The sequence below is a fragment of the Cervus canadensis genome, chromosome 10 (genome assembly GCF_019320065.1).
Source record: "Cervus canadensis isolate Bull #8, Minnesota chromosome 10, ASM1932006v1, whole genome shotgun sequence".
Classification (NCBI taxonomy): domain Eukaryota; kingdom Metazoa; phylum Chordata; class Mammalia; order Artiodactyla; family Cervidae; genus Cervus; species Cervus canadensis.
The window spans coordinates 59,653,950-59,668,319 of record NC_057395.1 but is presented as its reverse complement, the minus strand read 5'-3'; the positions used below and the strand labels follow the sequence as shown (position 1 = coordinate 59,668,319).

At 39.7% G+C, this 14,370-nt stretch overlaps 2 protein-coding genes across 2 annotated transcripts; one reads left to right on the top strand and one right to left on the bottom strand.

The window, feature by feature from the left end:
- The first annotated feature begins 1,294 nt into the window (after positions 1-1,294).
- Positions 1,295-3,521, top strand: DEFB127 (defensin beta 127). Its single transcript, XM_043480575.1, has 2 exons — positions 1,295-1,343; positions 3,271-3,521. Exons 1-2 carry the CDS (start codon positions 1,295-1,297, stop codon positions 3,519-3,521), a joined length of 300 nt encoding a protein of 99 aa, XP_043336510.1.
- Positions 3,522-10,445: 6,924 nt separating this feature from the next.
- On the bottom strand, positions 10,446-12,016 carry DEFB128 (defensin beta 128). Its single transcript, XM_043480574.1, has 2 exons — positions 11,968-12,016; positions 10,446-10,681 (listed from the first exon to the last, which is right to left on the bottom strand). Exons 1-2 carry the CDS (start codon positions 12,014-12,016, stop codon positions 10,446-10,448), a joined length of 285 nt encoding a protein of 94 aa, XP_043336509.1.
- Positions 12,017-14,370: the final 2,354 nt, after the last annotated feature.

Sequence of the window (14,370 nt, the reverse complement as noted above, 5' to 3'; positions counted from 1 at the left end):
GAAGTCAAAGCCTGAATAACAAAATCATTCACATAGTTTCCTCAGTTCAGTTCAGTTCAGTCACTCAGTCTTGTCCGACTCTGTGACCCCGTGAATCGCAGCACGCCAGGCCTCCCTGTCCATCACCAACTCCCAGAGCTTACTCAAACTCATGCCCATTGAGTCGGTGATGCCATCCAGCCATCTCATCCTCTGTCGTCCCCTTCTCCTCCTGCCCCCAACCCCTCCCAGCATCAGGGTCTTTTCCAATGAGTCAACTCTTCGCATCAGGTGGCCAAAGTATTGGAGTTTCAGCTTCAGCATCAGTCCTTCCAATGAACACCCAGGACTGATCTTCTTTAGGATGGACTGGTTGGATCTCCTTGCATTCCAAAGAACTCTCAAGAGTCTTCTCCAACACCACAGTTCAAAAGCATCAATTTTTCGGCGCTCAGCTTTCTTCACTGTCCAACTCTCACATGACCACTGGAGAAACCATAGCCTTGACCAGACGGACCTTTGTTGGCAAAGTAATGTCTCTGCTTTTTTAACATTGTTTCCTAAACCTGCATTAATAAGAAATGTGTTGTTAAAGTAGAACAATCCCCAGAAGAATTCTCTCCCAACCTCCTCCAAGATACCTCCACAGAGATCAACGGACAGGGAAGTCTTCCCAGAAGATAGAACAGGCAAGATTACTGCAATGGGTTGTCATTTCCTGCTCCAGGGGATCTACTTGACCCAGGGATCAAACCTGCATCTCCTGCATGGTGTCGGCAGGTGGATTCTTTATCATTGAACCACCTGGGCAGCCCATATTGCTTGTCTGTGAGTAACTAAATTTAGCTAGGATATAGGAATAAAAACTGGCTACCATTTGGACTGGCTAAAGTGTTAGACACAATAGTCAGAGACTTAGACTTAGATGAATGCAGTCAGTCAACAGAATAGGCTTCATTTATTTTAGGTCCTTATTCATTCTTATAAGTAAGTATAGGTCTACCTGTCTATCTAGGCAGACAGCCAAAGTAGAAAAAGCACAGACTTTTCTCACCAGCAGTCTACAGCCTACAGAATGGCATCAGGTGTGATGAGATGGAACACACAGTGTCTCTGAATCCCATGTGTGGGTTAAGTGAGTAACCAAATTTCCTGTGTCTGCCCACATGTTGCAAAATCCGCAATTCAGAAATTTGGGGGCACACTTCATATCATACCATCTGTTCTGGTTCATTGCATAAGAATCTAAGTCTCTGAGGAAGGTGACATAGTGGACCAAGAGACCTGGTTGTCACCTCTTCTGGGAAGGTTGACCATGAGGATCCTCCTGATCATTGCAATTCTGCTGTTCCAGAAGTTCACAGGTAATCCAGAGATTTTCAGGGGCTCACTCAAACCACATTGATGGTATAGTGGTGAGTGTAGCTGCTTTCCAGGGGCTCACTCAAATCAATAATGGATAGAGTACTTTCAAGAACTCAAGGGAATTTTATAACTCACAGTAGGAAAAGATAAGGCCCTAGGAATGGCTGAAGTCTATCAAATGTCATCAAAAATTCCCTCTTCCTGAGTGCTTCTACTATGGTACTATTCTTAAAAGGAGTATTCATAGAGCTAAAAAGAGGTCCTAATTTCCTCTGAGAAAGACTCACTATAGAAAGACATAAGAGCAATAACTGGGAATATCCTTATTTCTTTGGATACAGTTTTTACTCTAGCACCCAGCCTTATTTTCTTCCACTCTGGTACTATATATATATATTTTAATCTATCAATATTATACTAGCATGTGTGAATAGTGGAAGAAGAAACTTTGGATTCAGTCTTAAGAAACATGCCTACAACATCTACTACTTTATCAACTTTGGATAAAAGGTGAATACTCACAGAACCTTAGTTTCCCCATTTGTGGAGATAATGACACCTCGATCATGGTAGATAGGTTTGGTCGCTCAGACCACCATGGACTATAGCCCACCAGGCTCTTCTGTCCTTGGGATTCTCCAGGCAAGAATACTAGAGTAGGTTGCCATTTCCTCCTCTGGGAGATCTCCCTGACCCAGGGATCAAACTTAGGTCTCCTGCATTGCAGACAGGGTCTTTACCGACTGAGTTACCAGGGAAGCCCTTTGGTTCATGGGGAATTTATTAAGTGATAAAAACATGCAGCATAAGGCTTGGCACATACTAAGAATTTAAAAATTAGCTTCCTTTCCTCTTTCACAACCAGATCTCTCGTATTTGTTTGTTATTATAGAGTAAGAACGGCCTACTTCTAGCCCCTTAAACTTCTAACAGTCAAAGGAACTCTGGAACCTGGTGTTGGAGGCAGCATCTTTGTTCTCAGCCTTCATCCTCTGGGGCTAGTATCCAGAGGATAGTACAAGTCTTAAAGCCAAAATATGAACATCCTAAACTCTTAGATTATTGAAAATATTTAGGATCACTGAAGGATAGAAGACCTATCATGGTGAGCAAAGGTCTGGAGGAATTCCTTCCTCTGGAAGTAGAAAGAGAATGGGGAGTCATGGAGGAATAAAACAAATCTAAAATTATTATGATGACATAGAAGCCAAAGGAAGATATGCACTGATAAAAATGTACAATACTAAGAAGCAACAGAGGAGGAAGAATGTTGAGGGGGGAAAACATCTGACTGTACCAAAAAAAAAGTCATTCTTTATCATTGTAGCAAGCACGAACCCAAGAGCAGAGTCTAAGTCAGACATAAATACACAGTAACAAATTATTGTATTCTGAGCAGTGGTAAAGAAGTGGTACACTGTTATGTTAATGTTAAGTCACTTCAGTAGTGTCAGATTCTTTGTGACTCTATGGACTGTAGCTTGCCAGGTTCCTCTGTCCATGGGATTCTCCAGGCAAGCATATGGGAGTGGGTTGCCATTTCCTCCTCCAGGAGTAGTACCTTAGAAGCATTCAAATAGAGGCAGGTTTACTGAGGTTCTCAGATGTAGCATAGCATAGTTCCATAGCCTGAACTCAAGGATTCGACTTCTTTATTTCCGTAAATAAGACCCATTGCTCTTGGCGAAGTCCATCAGATGTTGGGTGGAAGCCCAGCACTCTAGAGGAACAAAATATGAGTGATCTGCTGGACGTAAACATTGAGGTTCACCCTCTTGGAGGGTAATACCTGTGGGACGTTACTGATATATGCTCTGTGAGTCTCCCATATACCTTGTCCTTACAAACATCCCCTGTCTTCCCCATAACCAAAATTGTCTTTTGTCTCAAACTCTGACCTTAGCCTATTGTTCTTTATGTGCACAGTAACAGAACAACTTAAGAGATGCTGGAATCAATATATACATGGATACTGCAGGAAAATATGCAGAAAAACAGAAGTACGTGAAGTACTATGTGAAAATGGAAGATATTGTTGCCTCAGTATTGTGGAACTGGAAGAACGTAAAAAAATTACCAAACCACCTCGTCCAAAGCCAGTGACAATGGCACTTACTTTGCCTCAAGATTATTTCATTGAACAGAATTCTACACACGTCCACAGAAAGCCTACATAAATCAAACACAATTTTCTGTTCGTTTCTCAACCTATTTCATTGATCTAAGATGAAGTAGTCCACATCCTCTCCTTTCTTGTTCCTAAATCCCCATAATGACCTTAAAGAATAGTCTAATAAAGCTCATTGCCAGTTTTCTGACTCATTGTTCTTTAACCAGGGATTAAAAACTCAATAATATATCAAATTATGAATTGATAAGGACAACAGAGAACTTACCCTTGAAAGGGGGATATAATCAATACACTAAAAAGTCTATAACATGGAAGACTGGAAGGAGACAAGTGGACATGTAATTCAGGAGAAATATGAAGAAGCTGAGGATTCAAGAGAATTTGTGAGTGAATTTAGGATTAAAGTGGTGCCTTGTGAAATATGTAGGATTTCAACATCTGAGTGTTAGTAAAGAAGATAATTTGAGTGAACAAAATGAAATCAACAAATAGAAGGAAATTAGAAAGGACAGGACATTTTAGGAGAATATACGTGCACTTTGTTTGGTTTAAGAATAGAGTACCCAAAGTTGAACTATGGGTAAGTCTAGTTTCTCTAGTGTGTAAAAGCAATGAACTGGGAAGATGGAAATGAGTAAGTTTCCACTATTATGAAGCTCACTACATAAAGAGGAGACAGACACAAGTATATAACTGCAAGACTAAAGTTTATATTTTCTTTGCTGTTGTCATTGTTTAATGTGTTACCACTAGTAATGCATCTTTTCTGTGACTGGGGGCCCTTACGAGTTTGGAGGAAACGTAAAGGACCTAGGAACTGGTCTGAATTGCACTATTGTATGAGACCTTACCGATGTCTCGATATGCAAAATGACATAATGACAATTCATTTATACATTCCACCTAATTCTTAAAGATATACATTTTGGATAAGATTAACATGAGTAGTCATGTATGGATGTGAGAGTTGAACTATAAAGAAAGCTGAGTGCTGAAGAATTGATGCTTTTGAACTGTGGTGTTGGAGAAGACTCTTGAGAGTCCCTTGGACTGCAAGGAGATCCAACCAGTCCATCCTAAAGGAGATCCATCCTGGGTGTTCATTGGAGGGACTGATGTTGATGTGAAACTCCAATACTTTGGCCACCTGATGCGAAGAGCTGACTCATTGGAAAAGACCCTGATGCTGGGAAAGATTGAGGGCAGGAGGAGAAGGGGACAACAGAGTATGAGATAGTTGGATGGCATCACCGACTCGATGGACATGGGTTTGGGTAGACTCTGGCAGTTGGTGATGGATAGGGAAGCCTGGCGTGCTGCAGTTCACAGGGTCACAAAGAGTCGTACACGACTGAGCGACTGAACTGAACTGAACTAAACATGAAAAATTCCTTTCCAACTCCTTTCCACACTATTTTCCAGTTTTGTTTCTTATATTATTTTACTGCTGTAATATTCATCATGAATCTGTGGTATATGTTCTCTCAGTTATCCTCTTCTCTCCTGTCCTAGGACTGGAGCACGGAGTATACAAGATGCCCCCAAAGTATTTTGTAGTGCCAGAAAGTAAGGACATGCTATAAAAATCAGAAGGATGAGGCATGTAAATGGGACATAGGAGGCACTTTGAAACAGTTTTAAATGACCAAAATTGGGAAAATTTGAGTAATAAAATAAATAACATAACATTGGATTATAAATACAATGCAGAAGTTAACATCCATGAGTCCATGAATAAGTAGATGAGAAGAAACAGATTTTTCTGTACAGAAGAATTCCAAGTAATTAATGTAAATACTTCCTCCCTGAGGAGGTAGAGCTTCACCTCCCTCTCCCTTGAATATGGGCTGTTTTTAGTGAGCTGCTTCCAAAGTGTAGAGAATGAAAAGGAGCAAAAAGTCACTTTACAGTGGGTAAACCAAATGAAATCATGCTGTAGGTTTTATGGGAAAAGCATGATAGCATGAACATATGATGTGATGAAAATGGCGCTTCACCTTTGCTGTCTTCCTCCCAAAAACCCATAACTCTGGTCTAACAGTGAGAAAAACATCAGAAAAAACCAAATTGAGTGGCAATCTGCAAAATATTCAACCAGTACTCATCAAAACTGTGAAATTCGTCAAAAACAAAAAATTTCTGAGAAACTGTAAAGACCAGAGGAGGATCAAGGAGACATGACAGCTAAAGGTAATGTGATATCCTGTGTGGGCTCCTAAAACAAGAAAAGAATGTTAAAGAAAAACTTTTGAAGTTATAAGAGCAGAGCTTAGTCAATGTACTTAACTGTGACAAATGCAGCGGGGTCATGTAAGATGTTAACAACGGGGAAAACCCGGTGAGGAGTATCCAGAAGCTCCCTATACTGTCTTTGCATTGCTTTTCTATAAATAGAAAATTGGTCTAAAATTAAAAGTGTATTTCAATTAAAAAACTAAACACAAAATCAATCTGACAGTAGTCTCTCTTTTCCTACTTGTCTAAGAGCCTCTCATGTTATATCTTCATTAAACATTTCATAGAATCAACTAAGATTCAACTCTGATAGGAAGTGTATAAATCATAGGTTGTTTCTTGATGACTTAAAGGATAATTCCCATTGTCTATTTCTGTTAATCAGCTTTTGTATTTTTGCTTTGTTGTTTTTCCTATGTTTTAAGATTTTCAAATGTATTTGCCTAAAATAACTTGCAATGTTTTTTTTTCTTTTTAACATCTATAAGATACATGGTGACTGACATTTGCTTTGTGACCATTGTTTGTGTCTTTGCTTTTCTCATGTCTCACTATTCACTTATTAAACAAATTTTCTTCATTAATTTTAGTTGAGTTTCCACTTCTTCAATGTCTTTACTTATGTTCTTACTTTCACTTGTTTTTCAAACAACTTCATATGCAATAAAATCACCTGTTTTTTATTTTTTATTTGGTGGAAAATTGTTTTACAATACTGTGTTTGCTTCTGGCCTAAAGCAACACAAATCAGTCATAATTATATATATATATATAAAATCCCTCCATCTTGACCCTCCCTCCCCTCCCCTCATCCCACCCCTCCAGGTCATCACAGAGCGCCAGGCTAGACTCCCTATGTTATGTGACAACTTACCCCATCTATCTATTTTACACATGATAGTGTATATGTTGATGTTACTTCTCCATTAATCTTACCTTCACCTTGCCCCTCTGCATCCACAAGTCCATTCTCTACTAAGTTCATCAGTACTATTTTTCTAGATTCCATATATATATATACATTAATAAATGATACTTATTTTTCTCTTTCTGACTTCTTCACTTTTTATAAGAGGCTCTACATTCATCCACCTCACTACATTTTACGTGTGTGAGATACAATGTCTTATTTCTACTTTTTCAGTTTTAATATGCCCTTTTTTCCTAACATTGTTAGATGAGTGTTTATCTCTTTTTAGTCTTTTTCATTCCATACATGAGAATTTTAAAGCTATAGATTCACTTCTCTACAAAGCATTAACAATATCCCACAAATTTTTAGCAGATAGTATATGTTTATTATTATATTAAAAACCTTCTCACTTTTCTTAGATAAGAGTACATAAATAGAACCTAGATTACATAAAGACTATAGGGACAAATACTGACCATGAAATTTTCTCAATTAATTGTAATTACAAATACAGTAATATTCCTTTGTGCTGTTCTTAGTTGCTCAGTCTTGTCCAACTCTTTGCAACCTCATGGACTGTTGCTCACCAGGGTCCTCTGCCCGTGGGGATTCTCCAGGCAAGAATACTGGAGTGAGTTGCCATGCCCTCCTCCAGGGAATCTTCCCAACCCAGGGATCGAACTCAGGTCTCCCACATTGCAGGTAGATTCTTTACCAGCTGAGCTACTAGGAAAGCTCTAAAAAGAGCAGAGGAGAGGGTAAATGAGTTACTAAACAGTAGGCATAAAGTTCCAGTTAAATGATATGTTTCAGTTGTAAAGATCTTCTGTGTGATATTGTACCTATACAACAGTATACGGCACACTTGTGTAACATTATAATAAATGCACATACATATTTTCTAACAGGGTAGGTAAATGTTAAGTCTGGCTTCCCTAATGGCTCAGATGGTAAAGAATCTGCCTGCAATGCAGGAGACCCGGATCGATCCCTGGGTTGGAAAGATCCCCTGGAGGAGGACATGGCAACCCACTCCAGTATTCTTGCCTGGAGAATCCCATGGATGGAACAGCCTAGGAGGCTACAATCCATAGGATCACACAATGTACTGGAGCTTCAGCTTCAGCATCAGTCCTTCTAATGAATAGTCAGGGTTGATTTCCTTTAGGATTGACTGGCTTGCTCTCCTTGCTGTCCAAGGGACTCTCAAGAGTCTTCTCCAACACCACAATTCAAAAACATCAATTCTTCAGCAACTCAGCCTTCTTTCTGGTCCAACTCTCACATCTGTACATGACTACTGGAAAAACCATAGCTTTGACTGTATGGACATTTGTCAGTAAAGTGATGTCTCTGCTTTTGAATGCACCATCTAGGTTTGTCATAGCTTTTCTTCCAAGGAGCAAGCATCTTTTCATTTCATGGCGGCAGTCACCATCTACAGTGATTTTGGAGCCCAAGGAAATAAAATCTGTCACTATTTCCATTTTTCCCCATCTGTTTGCCATGAAGTGATGGGACCAGATGCCATGATCTTAGTTTTCTGAACTTTGAGTTTTAAACCAGCTTTTTCACTCTCCTCTTTTGGTTTCATGAAGAGGTTCTTCAGTTCCTCCTTGCTTTCTGCCATTAGGGTGGTATCATTTGCATATCTGAGTTTGTTGATATTTCTTCTGGCAATCTTAATTGATCCAGCTTGGCATTTCACATGATGTACTCTGCATATAAGTTAAATAAGCAGAGTGACAGTATACAGGTGGCACTAGTGGTTAAAAACAAACAAACAAACAAAACCCACCTGCCAGTACAGGAGATATAAGAGACACAGGTTCAATTCCTGGGTCAAGAAGATCCCCTGGAAGAGGGCATGGAAACTCACTCCAGTATTCTTGCCTGGAGAATCCCATGGACAGAAGATTCCATAGGGTTGCAAAGAGCTGGACACGACTGAAGTGACTTAGCATGCATGCACATGGAGAGATAAGGCTCATTGATTTCTTTACCCAAGATGAGTAAATGTTAGCTTCATGAAAGCTACTTATGACTAATACTTCAACCAAGCAACATCAATGGATGTCACCACAAAAGTTTCAGTTCTGTTCATTTAGAGAGCAGTCCCTACAGGCATGACTTACTAAAACTTTTACCTAGTTCATGAAGAGCTTTTTAAATATGTCCTTCTCAATTTATAAGGCTTTAAATTTCATTCCTTTTTTAAAGTTTTTAATTTCAGCTTTATTGAGGTATAATTGACATAAAATTGTAAGACATTTAAAGTGTACATTGTGATGATTTGATATATGTATGCATTATGAAAAGAGTCTCCCACCTTGTTAGTTAAGATATCCATCACCTTCATGTTCTTTTGTTTGTTTTGTTGAGAATACCAGTTCCACTCTCAGCAAACTTCAGTTATACAGTACAGTATTGTCAACTATAGTCACAGTATTTTCTATTAGAATTGCAGATGTCATTCATCCAAATAGCTAAAAGTTTATAAATTTCACACTATTGAAACCAATAGACTATGAAATTCTTTCAGAGATCCTAAGTGTAATATTTTCCCAGTTGTGTCAACTGGATGTTCAAATTGCTACTAAAAAGGGAGATGGAACATGAACATTAAATGAGCTGCAAATGATGTATTGGAATTACCATTAGCTGGTATCACTGCCCATTACACCTGCCCCCAAAACTATTTGTGAAAATATTCAAATGCCTTGCCTTTTCCTAATAAGTTTTTGGTTGCTAGTCATTTCTCTCTATTCATTCCAAAAAACACACAAAGTTGAGACATTCAGATCTGTTTAGACCTAAGAAATTTCATTAAAAAGAGCAGTAATATCCGAAATGCTATGAAATACTACCTCACATAGAAAATGGAGGGACTAACTGCCACTTCTACCAATATGTTCACTTCATATCTGTATCAGCCATGTTGCTAGCATAATGCCCAAAACACGAAAAATATTCATTTAAGTTTGGAGTGTTACCGAGGAAACCAGATCTGAAAGAGACACATGTACCCCAATGTTCACTGCAGCACTGTTTTTAATAGCCAGGACATGGAAGCAACCTAGACGCCCATCAGCAGATGAATGGATAAGGAAGCTATGGTACATATACCCAATGGAATATTACTCAGCCATTAAAAAGAATACATTTGAATCAGTTCTGATGAGATGGATGAAACTGGAGCCCATTATACAGAATGAAGTAAGCCAGAAAGATAAACACCAATACAGTATACTAACGCATATATATGGAATTTAAAAAGATGGTAACAATAACCCTATATGCAGGACAGAAAAAGAGACACAGATGTATAGAACAGACTTTTGGACTCTGTGGGAGAAGGTGAGGGTGGGATGATCTGAGAGAATAGCATTGAAACATGTATATTATCAAATGTGAAACAGATCGCCAGCCCAGGTCAGATGCATGAGACAAGTGCTCAGGGCTGGTGCACTGGGGAGACCCAGAGGGAAGGGATGGGGAGGGAGGTGGGAGGGGGGATCAGGATGGGGAACACATGTAAATCCATGGCTGATTCATGTCAATGTATGGCAAAAAAGCACTACAATATTGTAAAGTAATTAGCCTCCAACTAATAAAAATAAATGGAATAAATAAATAAGTTTAGAGTGTTAAAAGAAATGAGTGAATACATGAACAAATAAATCCAGGGGAAAGTAAAAGACTTTATTACGTGGAAAATCAAGTTCACAAAAGAAGTAGATCAATTTCCTGCCCCTCCCCATCAGATTAGGTGGCACTTTTGATTTAAGAAGAAGAGAGGAAACCAGTGGAACAGCACTTGGTTTATTCTGGAAATGTGCCAAGTGTGATAGTGGGTAAGATAACATAGTCCAACTTCAAATCAGGCTTGCTTGAAGGTTCAGGCTTTTGTATGGCTTGCTGATGTATTTTCTTTTTGCTTTCATTGATGCAACATAGTTTTCCTCTTGTACATTGTTTGTCATATATTTCCCCCAACATGCATTTCTTCTTGCAGTAACCTGCTATGGTACTAAAGCATTTTCTGGACCACGCTGTGTCTGTGCACAGAAAACAGCAATGAACCAGATCAGTTCCTGAGGCAGAGAAGAAGAGTTATATGGTTCCCCACCAGCTATGGCTTCCAGTGGTCCCAGAGTGAACCTTACAGTGAGAGAAAACTCAGAGTCTCCTCTTTGAAAGTCATCCCAAATTCAGACATGTAAAATCCCAGGTTCCCAGCCAATATTCAGAGTCAGCACCCCGTCAGCCCTAGACAGTATCAACTTGTCACCACGGCACAATTCAAACTAACCTTTAAAAGAACATCACAGATAGAACTTTTAAAGTTAACAGTGTAGTTAGGTTTCACACTCATTGATATAGGCAGCAGAAATCTCCCTACTTCATAGGTCTCAGCATATTGCTGTTGAAAACTCCTTCTTTCATTCTTTTCACAACTTGGCTCCTCCTATCTCCTCTCTTCTCTTCTCTCTCTCTCTCTCTCTCGCTTGCTCGCTCTCACTCTCTCTCTTCTCATCCTTCTTTTGATCTCAGATAAATATGTTGTCCACAGATCAAACTCAATTCCATGTTTGCCTGTTTTCCCACACATTCAAATTGTCACCTATTCAGAGTATTGCACGGAGGTTGTAAAGTTCCTTACCCTATTCTTTATTTGCCCTTATAAAGATGAAAACAAAGATATGATTCTCCATATTCTTAAATTCCAGAACCAGGATCATCTTTGAAGGTTAAAAGGACATTTATAGGGCCACAAAAAGACAACCTACTTTCCTACAACAGCCAGGAAGAGGATTCTCACGGTCAGAGACCCTACCATGAATTCGGTGCTGCACTTTAGTAAGCTCATGTAATCCTTGCATAAATACAATCATTGTAGAACTGAGTCATTATCCTTACGTGATAGATGAGAAAACTGATTTTCAAAAGGAATAATTAACTTGTCATACAACTAGGCAATGAGGAGAATGTATTTTAACCTCACATCTACAGGACTCCACAGCTTCTACTGTTCACATTACTGTTGTAATATACGCTGAAAATGAATTTAAATGGAAAAAGAGATGGCCAGATTCCTGGATGAAAACTATGTTCACCATCGTAAAGGTAATGCTAGATGATGGAAGGAGAGGACTTCTGAGAGTTCAGCCCCAATTTCTTACCTTCCTGGAACCTGTCTTCTAAGACAGACTCAAGTCAGACACCCAGGACAGTGGGTCCTTTTGATGATCTCAGCAAGATATCAACTATCTTGAAGGCCCTGCCCCTAGTCCTGTGAATAGTAGTATTTCCTCGAATTTCATGGTGCATTTGGACAAGTTACCTTCAGATACCTCAAACAGCAGGATAATGAGGACCAGAAACAGCTTCATGTTTACAAATTTTCCAAGACAACTAGGCAGCAGAATTTCTTTGTCCAGTGATCTGTGTCACACAATCACAGAGAGTCTTTCAAGATGAGACATGGCTTTGGATGCTACTAGTGTTCTGAGCTCTCATTTTAACCCACATGGAAGAGATGAAATTCAAGTCCACCCCCACTTTCATTCCCAAATATGGAGTTCACAGTCACCGAATGTTTCATCACATCACATTTACTCCCCCTTCCTCAGGACATGAGCTCCTGGAGAGCAAGAACAGTGATTTCTCCACCTGGGCCATCAGCCCACTTGGGTCAAAGTGGGTTGGCCATATGTCTTGGTTTGTGTGGGTCAGTCCTAGTTCATTCCTTCTCTTCCAATGTCCCATCCAACTAGTACCACCTTTCACTCACAAAAGTAATTCATCTGGAAAATTGAATCATTAACTAATTCAGGTAAACACATAAGCATGTGCAATAACAATTGTATTCATTTTTTATTTTTGGCTGTGCTGGGTCTTCATTGTTGCTTGCAGGCTTTATCTAGTTGCAGTGAAGGGTGATGCTCTCTAGTTGCGGTGCACAGGATTCAAATTGTGATGGTTTCTCTTGTTGTGGAGCACAGGTTCTAGAGCGTGAAGGCTTCAGTAGTTTTGGCACAAGGACCATAGCTGCACAGGCTCAGTGGTTGCAGCACACAGGCTTAGTTGCCCCCATGGTTTATGTGGAATCTTCCTGGAGCAGTGATCAAACCCATGTCCCCTGCATTGGCAGGTGGGTTCTTAACCATTGGACCACCAGGGAATAATTTTTTTAATGTATGAAACTTTCAGAAAATTCTCTAAGAGAAAGATTGCTTTTAGGCTTGACTTGATAAATTGATGCTATTTCAGTTTCCCATAATGTCTTACCCATATAGTAAAGCTCAATTCCAGGGCTTCCCTGGTAGATCAGTGGTTGGGGCGGCGGCGGGGGGGAAACAAAAACACCTGCCAATGCAGGAGATGTGGATTCGATTCCTGGGTCAGGAAGATCCCCTGGAGAAGGAAATGGAAACCCACTCCAGTATTCTTGCCTGGGAAATCTGAAGGACAGAAGAGTCTGGTGGGCTACTGTCCATGGGGTCCCAAAAAAGTTGGACACAACTTAGGGACTCAAACAGCAACAAAACTCAATTCCACAACTAAAATCTTTCAAAGATCAAGTCTCTTTAGTACAGTGCTCAACTCACTCTGAGCTGGTTCTCACTCTCCTCTCTTGGGTTTTTGTTTTTGTTTGTTTTTTTTATGGAACCAGTTACATTTCTGCCAAATTAATGTTGATGCCCCTACTCAACTTGTTACTTCCATAACCTGTCGTTGTTCAGTTACTAAGTTGTGTCCTACTCTTTCCAACTCCATGAACTGCAGCACACCAGGCTTCTCTGTCCTTCACTCTCTCCTGGAGTTTACTCAAACTCGTGCCCATTGAGTCAGTGATGCCATCCAACCATCTCATCCTCTGTCACTCCCTTTTTCTCCTGCCCTCAATTTTTTCCAGCATCAGAGTCTTTTACAATGAGTTAGCTCTTCACATCAAGTGGCCAAAGTATTGGAGCTTCAGCTTCAGCATCAGTCCTTCTAATGAATAGTCAAGGTTGATTTCCTTTAGGACTGATTGGCTTGATCTCCTTGCTGTCCAAAGGACTCTCAAGAGTCTTCCCCAACACCATAGTTCAAAAGCATCAATTCTTCAGCAACTCAGCCTTCTTTCTGGTCCAACTCTCACATCTGTACATGACTACTGGGAAAACCACAGCTTTGACTATGCAGACCTTTGTCAACAAAGTGATGTCTCTGCTTTATAATATGCTGTCTAGGTTTGTTAGTTTTTCTTCCAAGAGGCAAGCATCTTTTAAATTCGTGGCTGCAGTCACCATCTGTAGTGATTTTGGAGCCCAAGAAAATAAAATCTGGCACAGTTTCCACTTTTTCACCATTTATTTGCCATGAAGTGATGAGACTATACGCCATGATCTTAGTATTTTAAATGTTGAGTTTCAAGCCAGCTATTTCACTATCCTCTTTCACCCTCATTAAGAGGCTCTTTAAATTCCTCTTCACTTTCTGCCGTTAGAAGTGGTGTCATCTGCATATCTGAGATTGTTGATATTTGATTCCAACACATTTAAATCTCTCTTTACAAATATTACCCTATCTCATCTACCTAATTGTCCCTGTTGAGCTCCTAATTTTCCTTTAAATCCAAGTTCAATTATCCCTACATCTGTGAAAGTTTCCCTAGCCCAGTGAAATAGAGCTGCAAACTCCCTTTTTGTGCCACCACTGTGTTTTGTAAGTATTTTTGTTGCTGGTCACACCATGTCAT

Excerpts from the sequence above, each read along its gene's own strand:
- DEFB128 (XM_043480574.1), bottom strand. The coding sequence starts at position 12,016 with ATGAAGCTGTTTCTGGTCCTCATTATCCTGCTGTTTGAGGTATCTGAA. Across the intron at positions 10,682-11,967 it reads GCTGTTTGAGGTATCTGAAG|ACACAGCGTGGTCCAGAAAA; the intron begins GTAACTTGTCCA and ends TTCTGTGCACAG.
- DEFB127 (XM_043480575.1), top strand. The coding sequence starts at position 1,295 with ATGAGGATCCTCCTGATCATTGCAATTCTGCTGTTCCAGAAGTTCACA. Across the intron at positions 1,344-3,270 it reads GCTGTTCCAGAAGTTCACAG|TAACAGAACAACTTAAGAGA; the intron begins GTAATCCAGAGA and ends TTATGTGCACAG.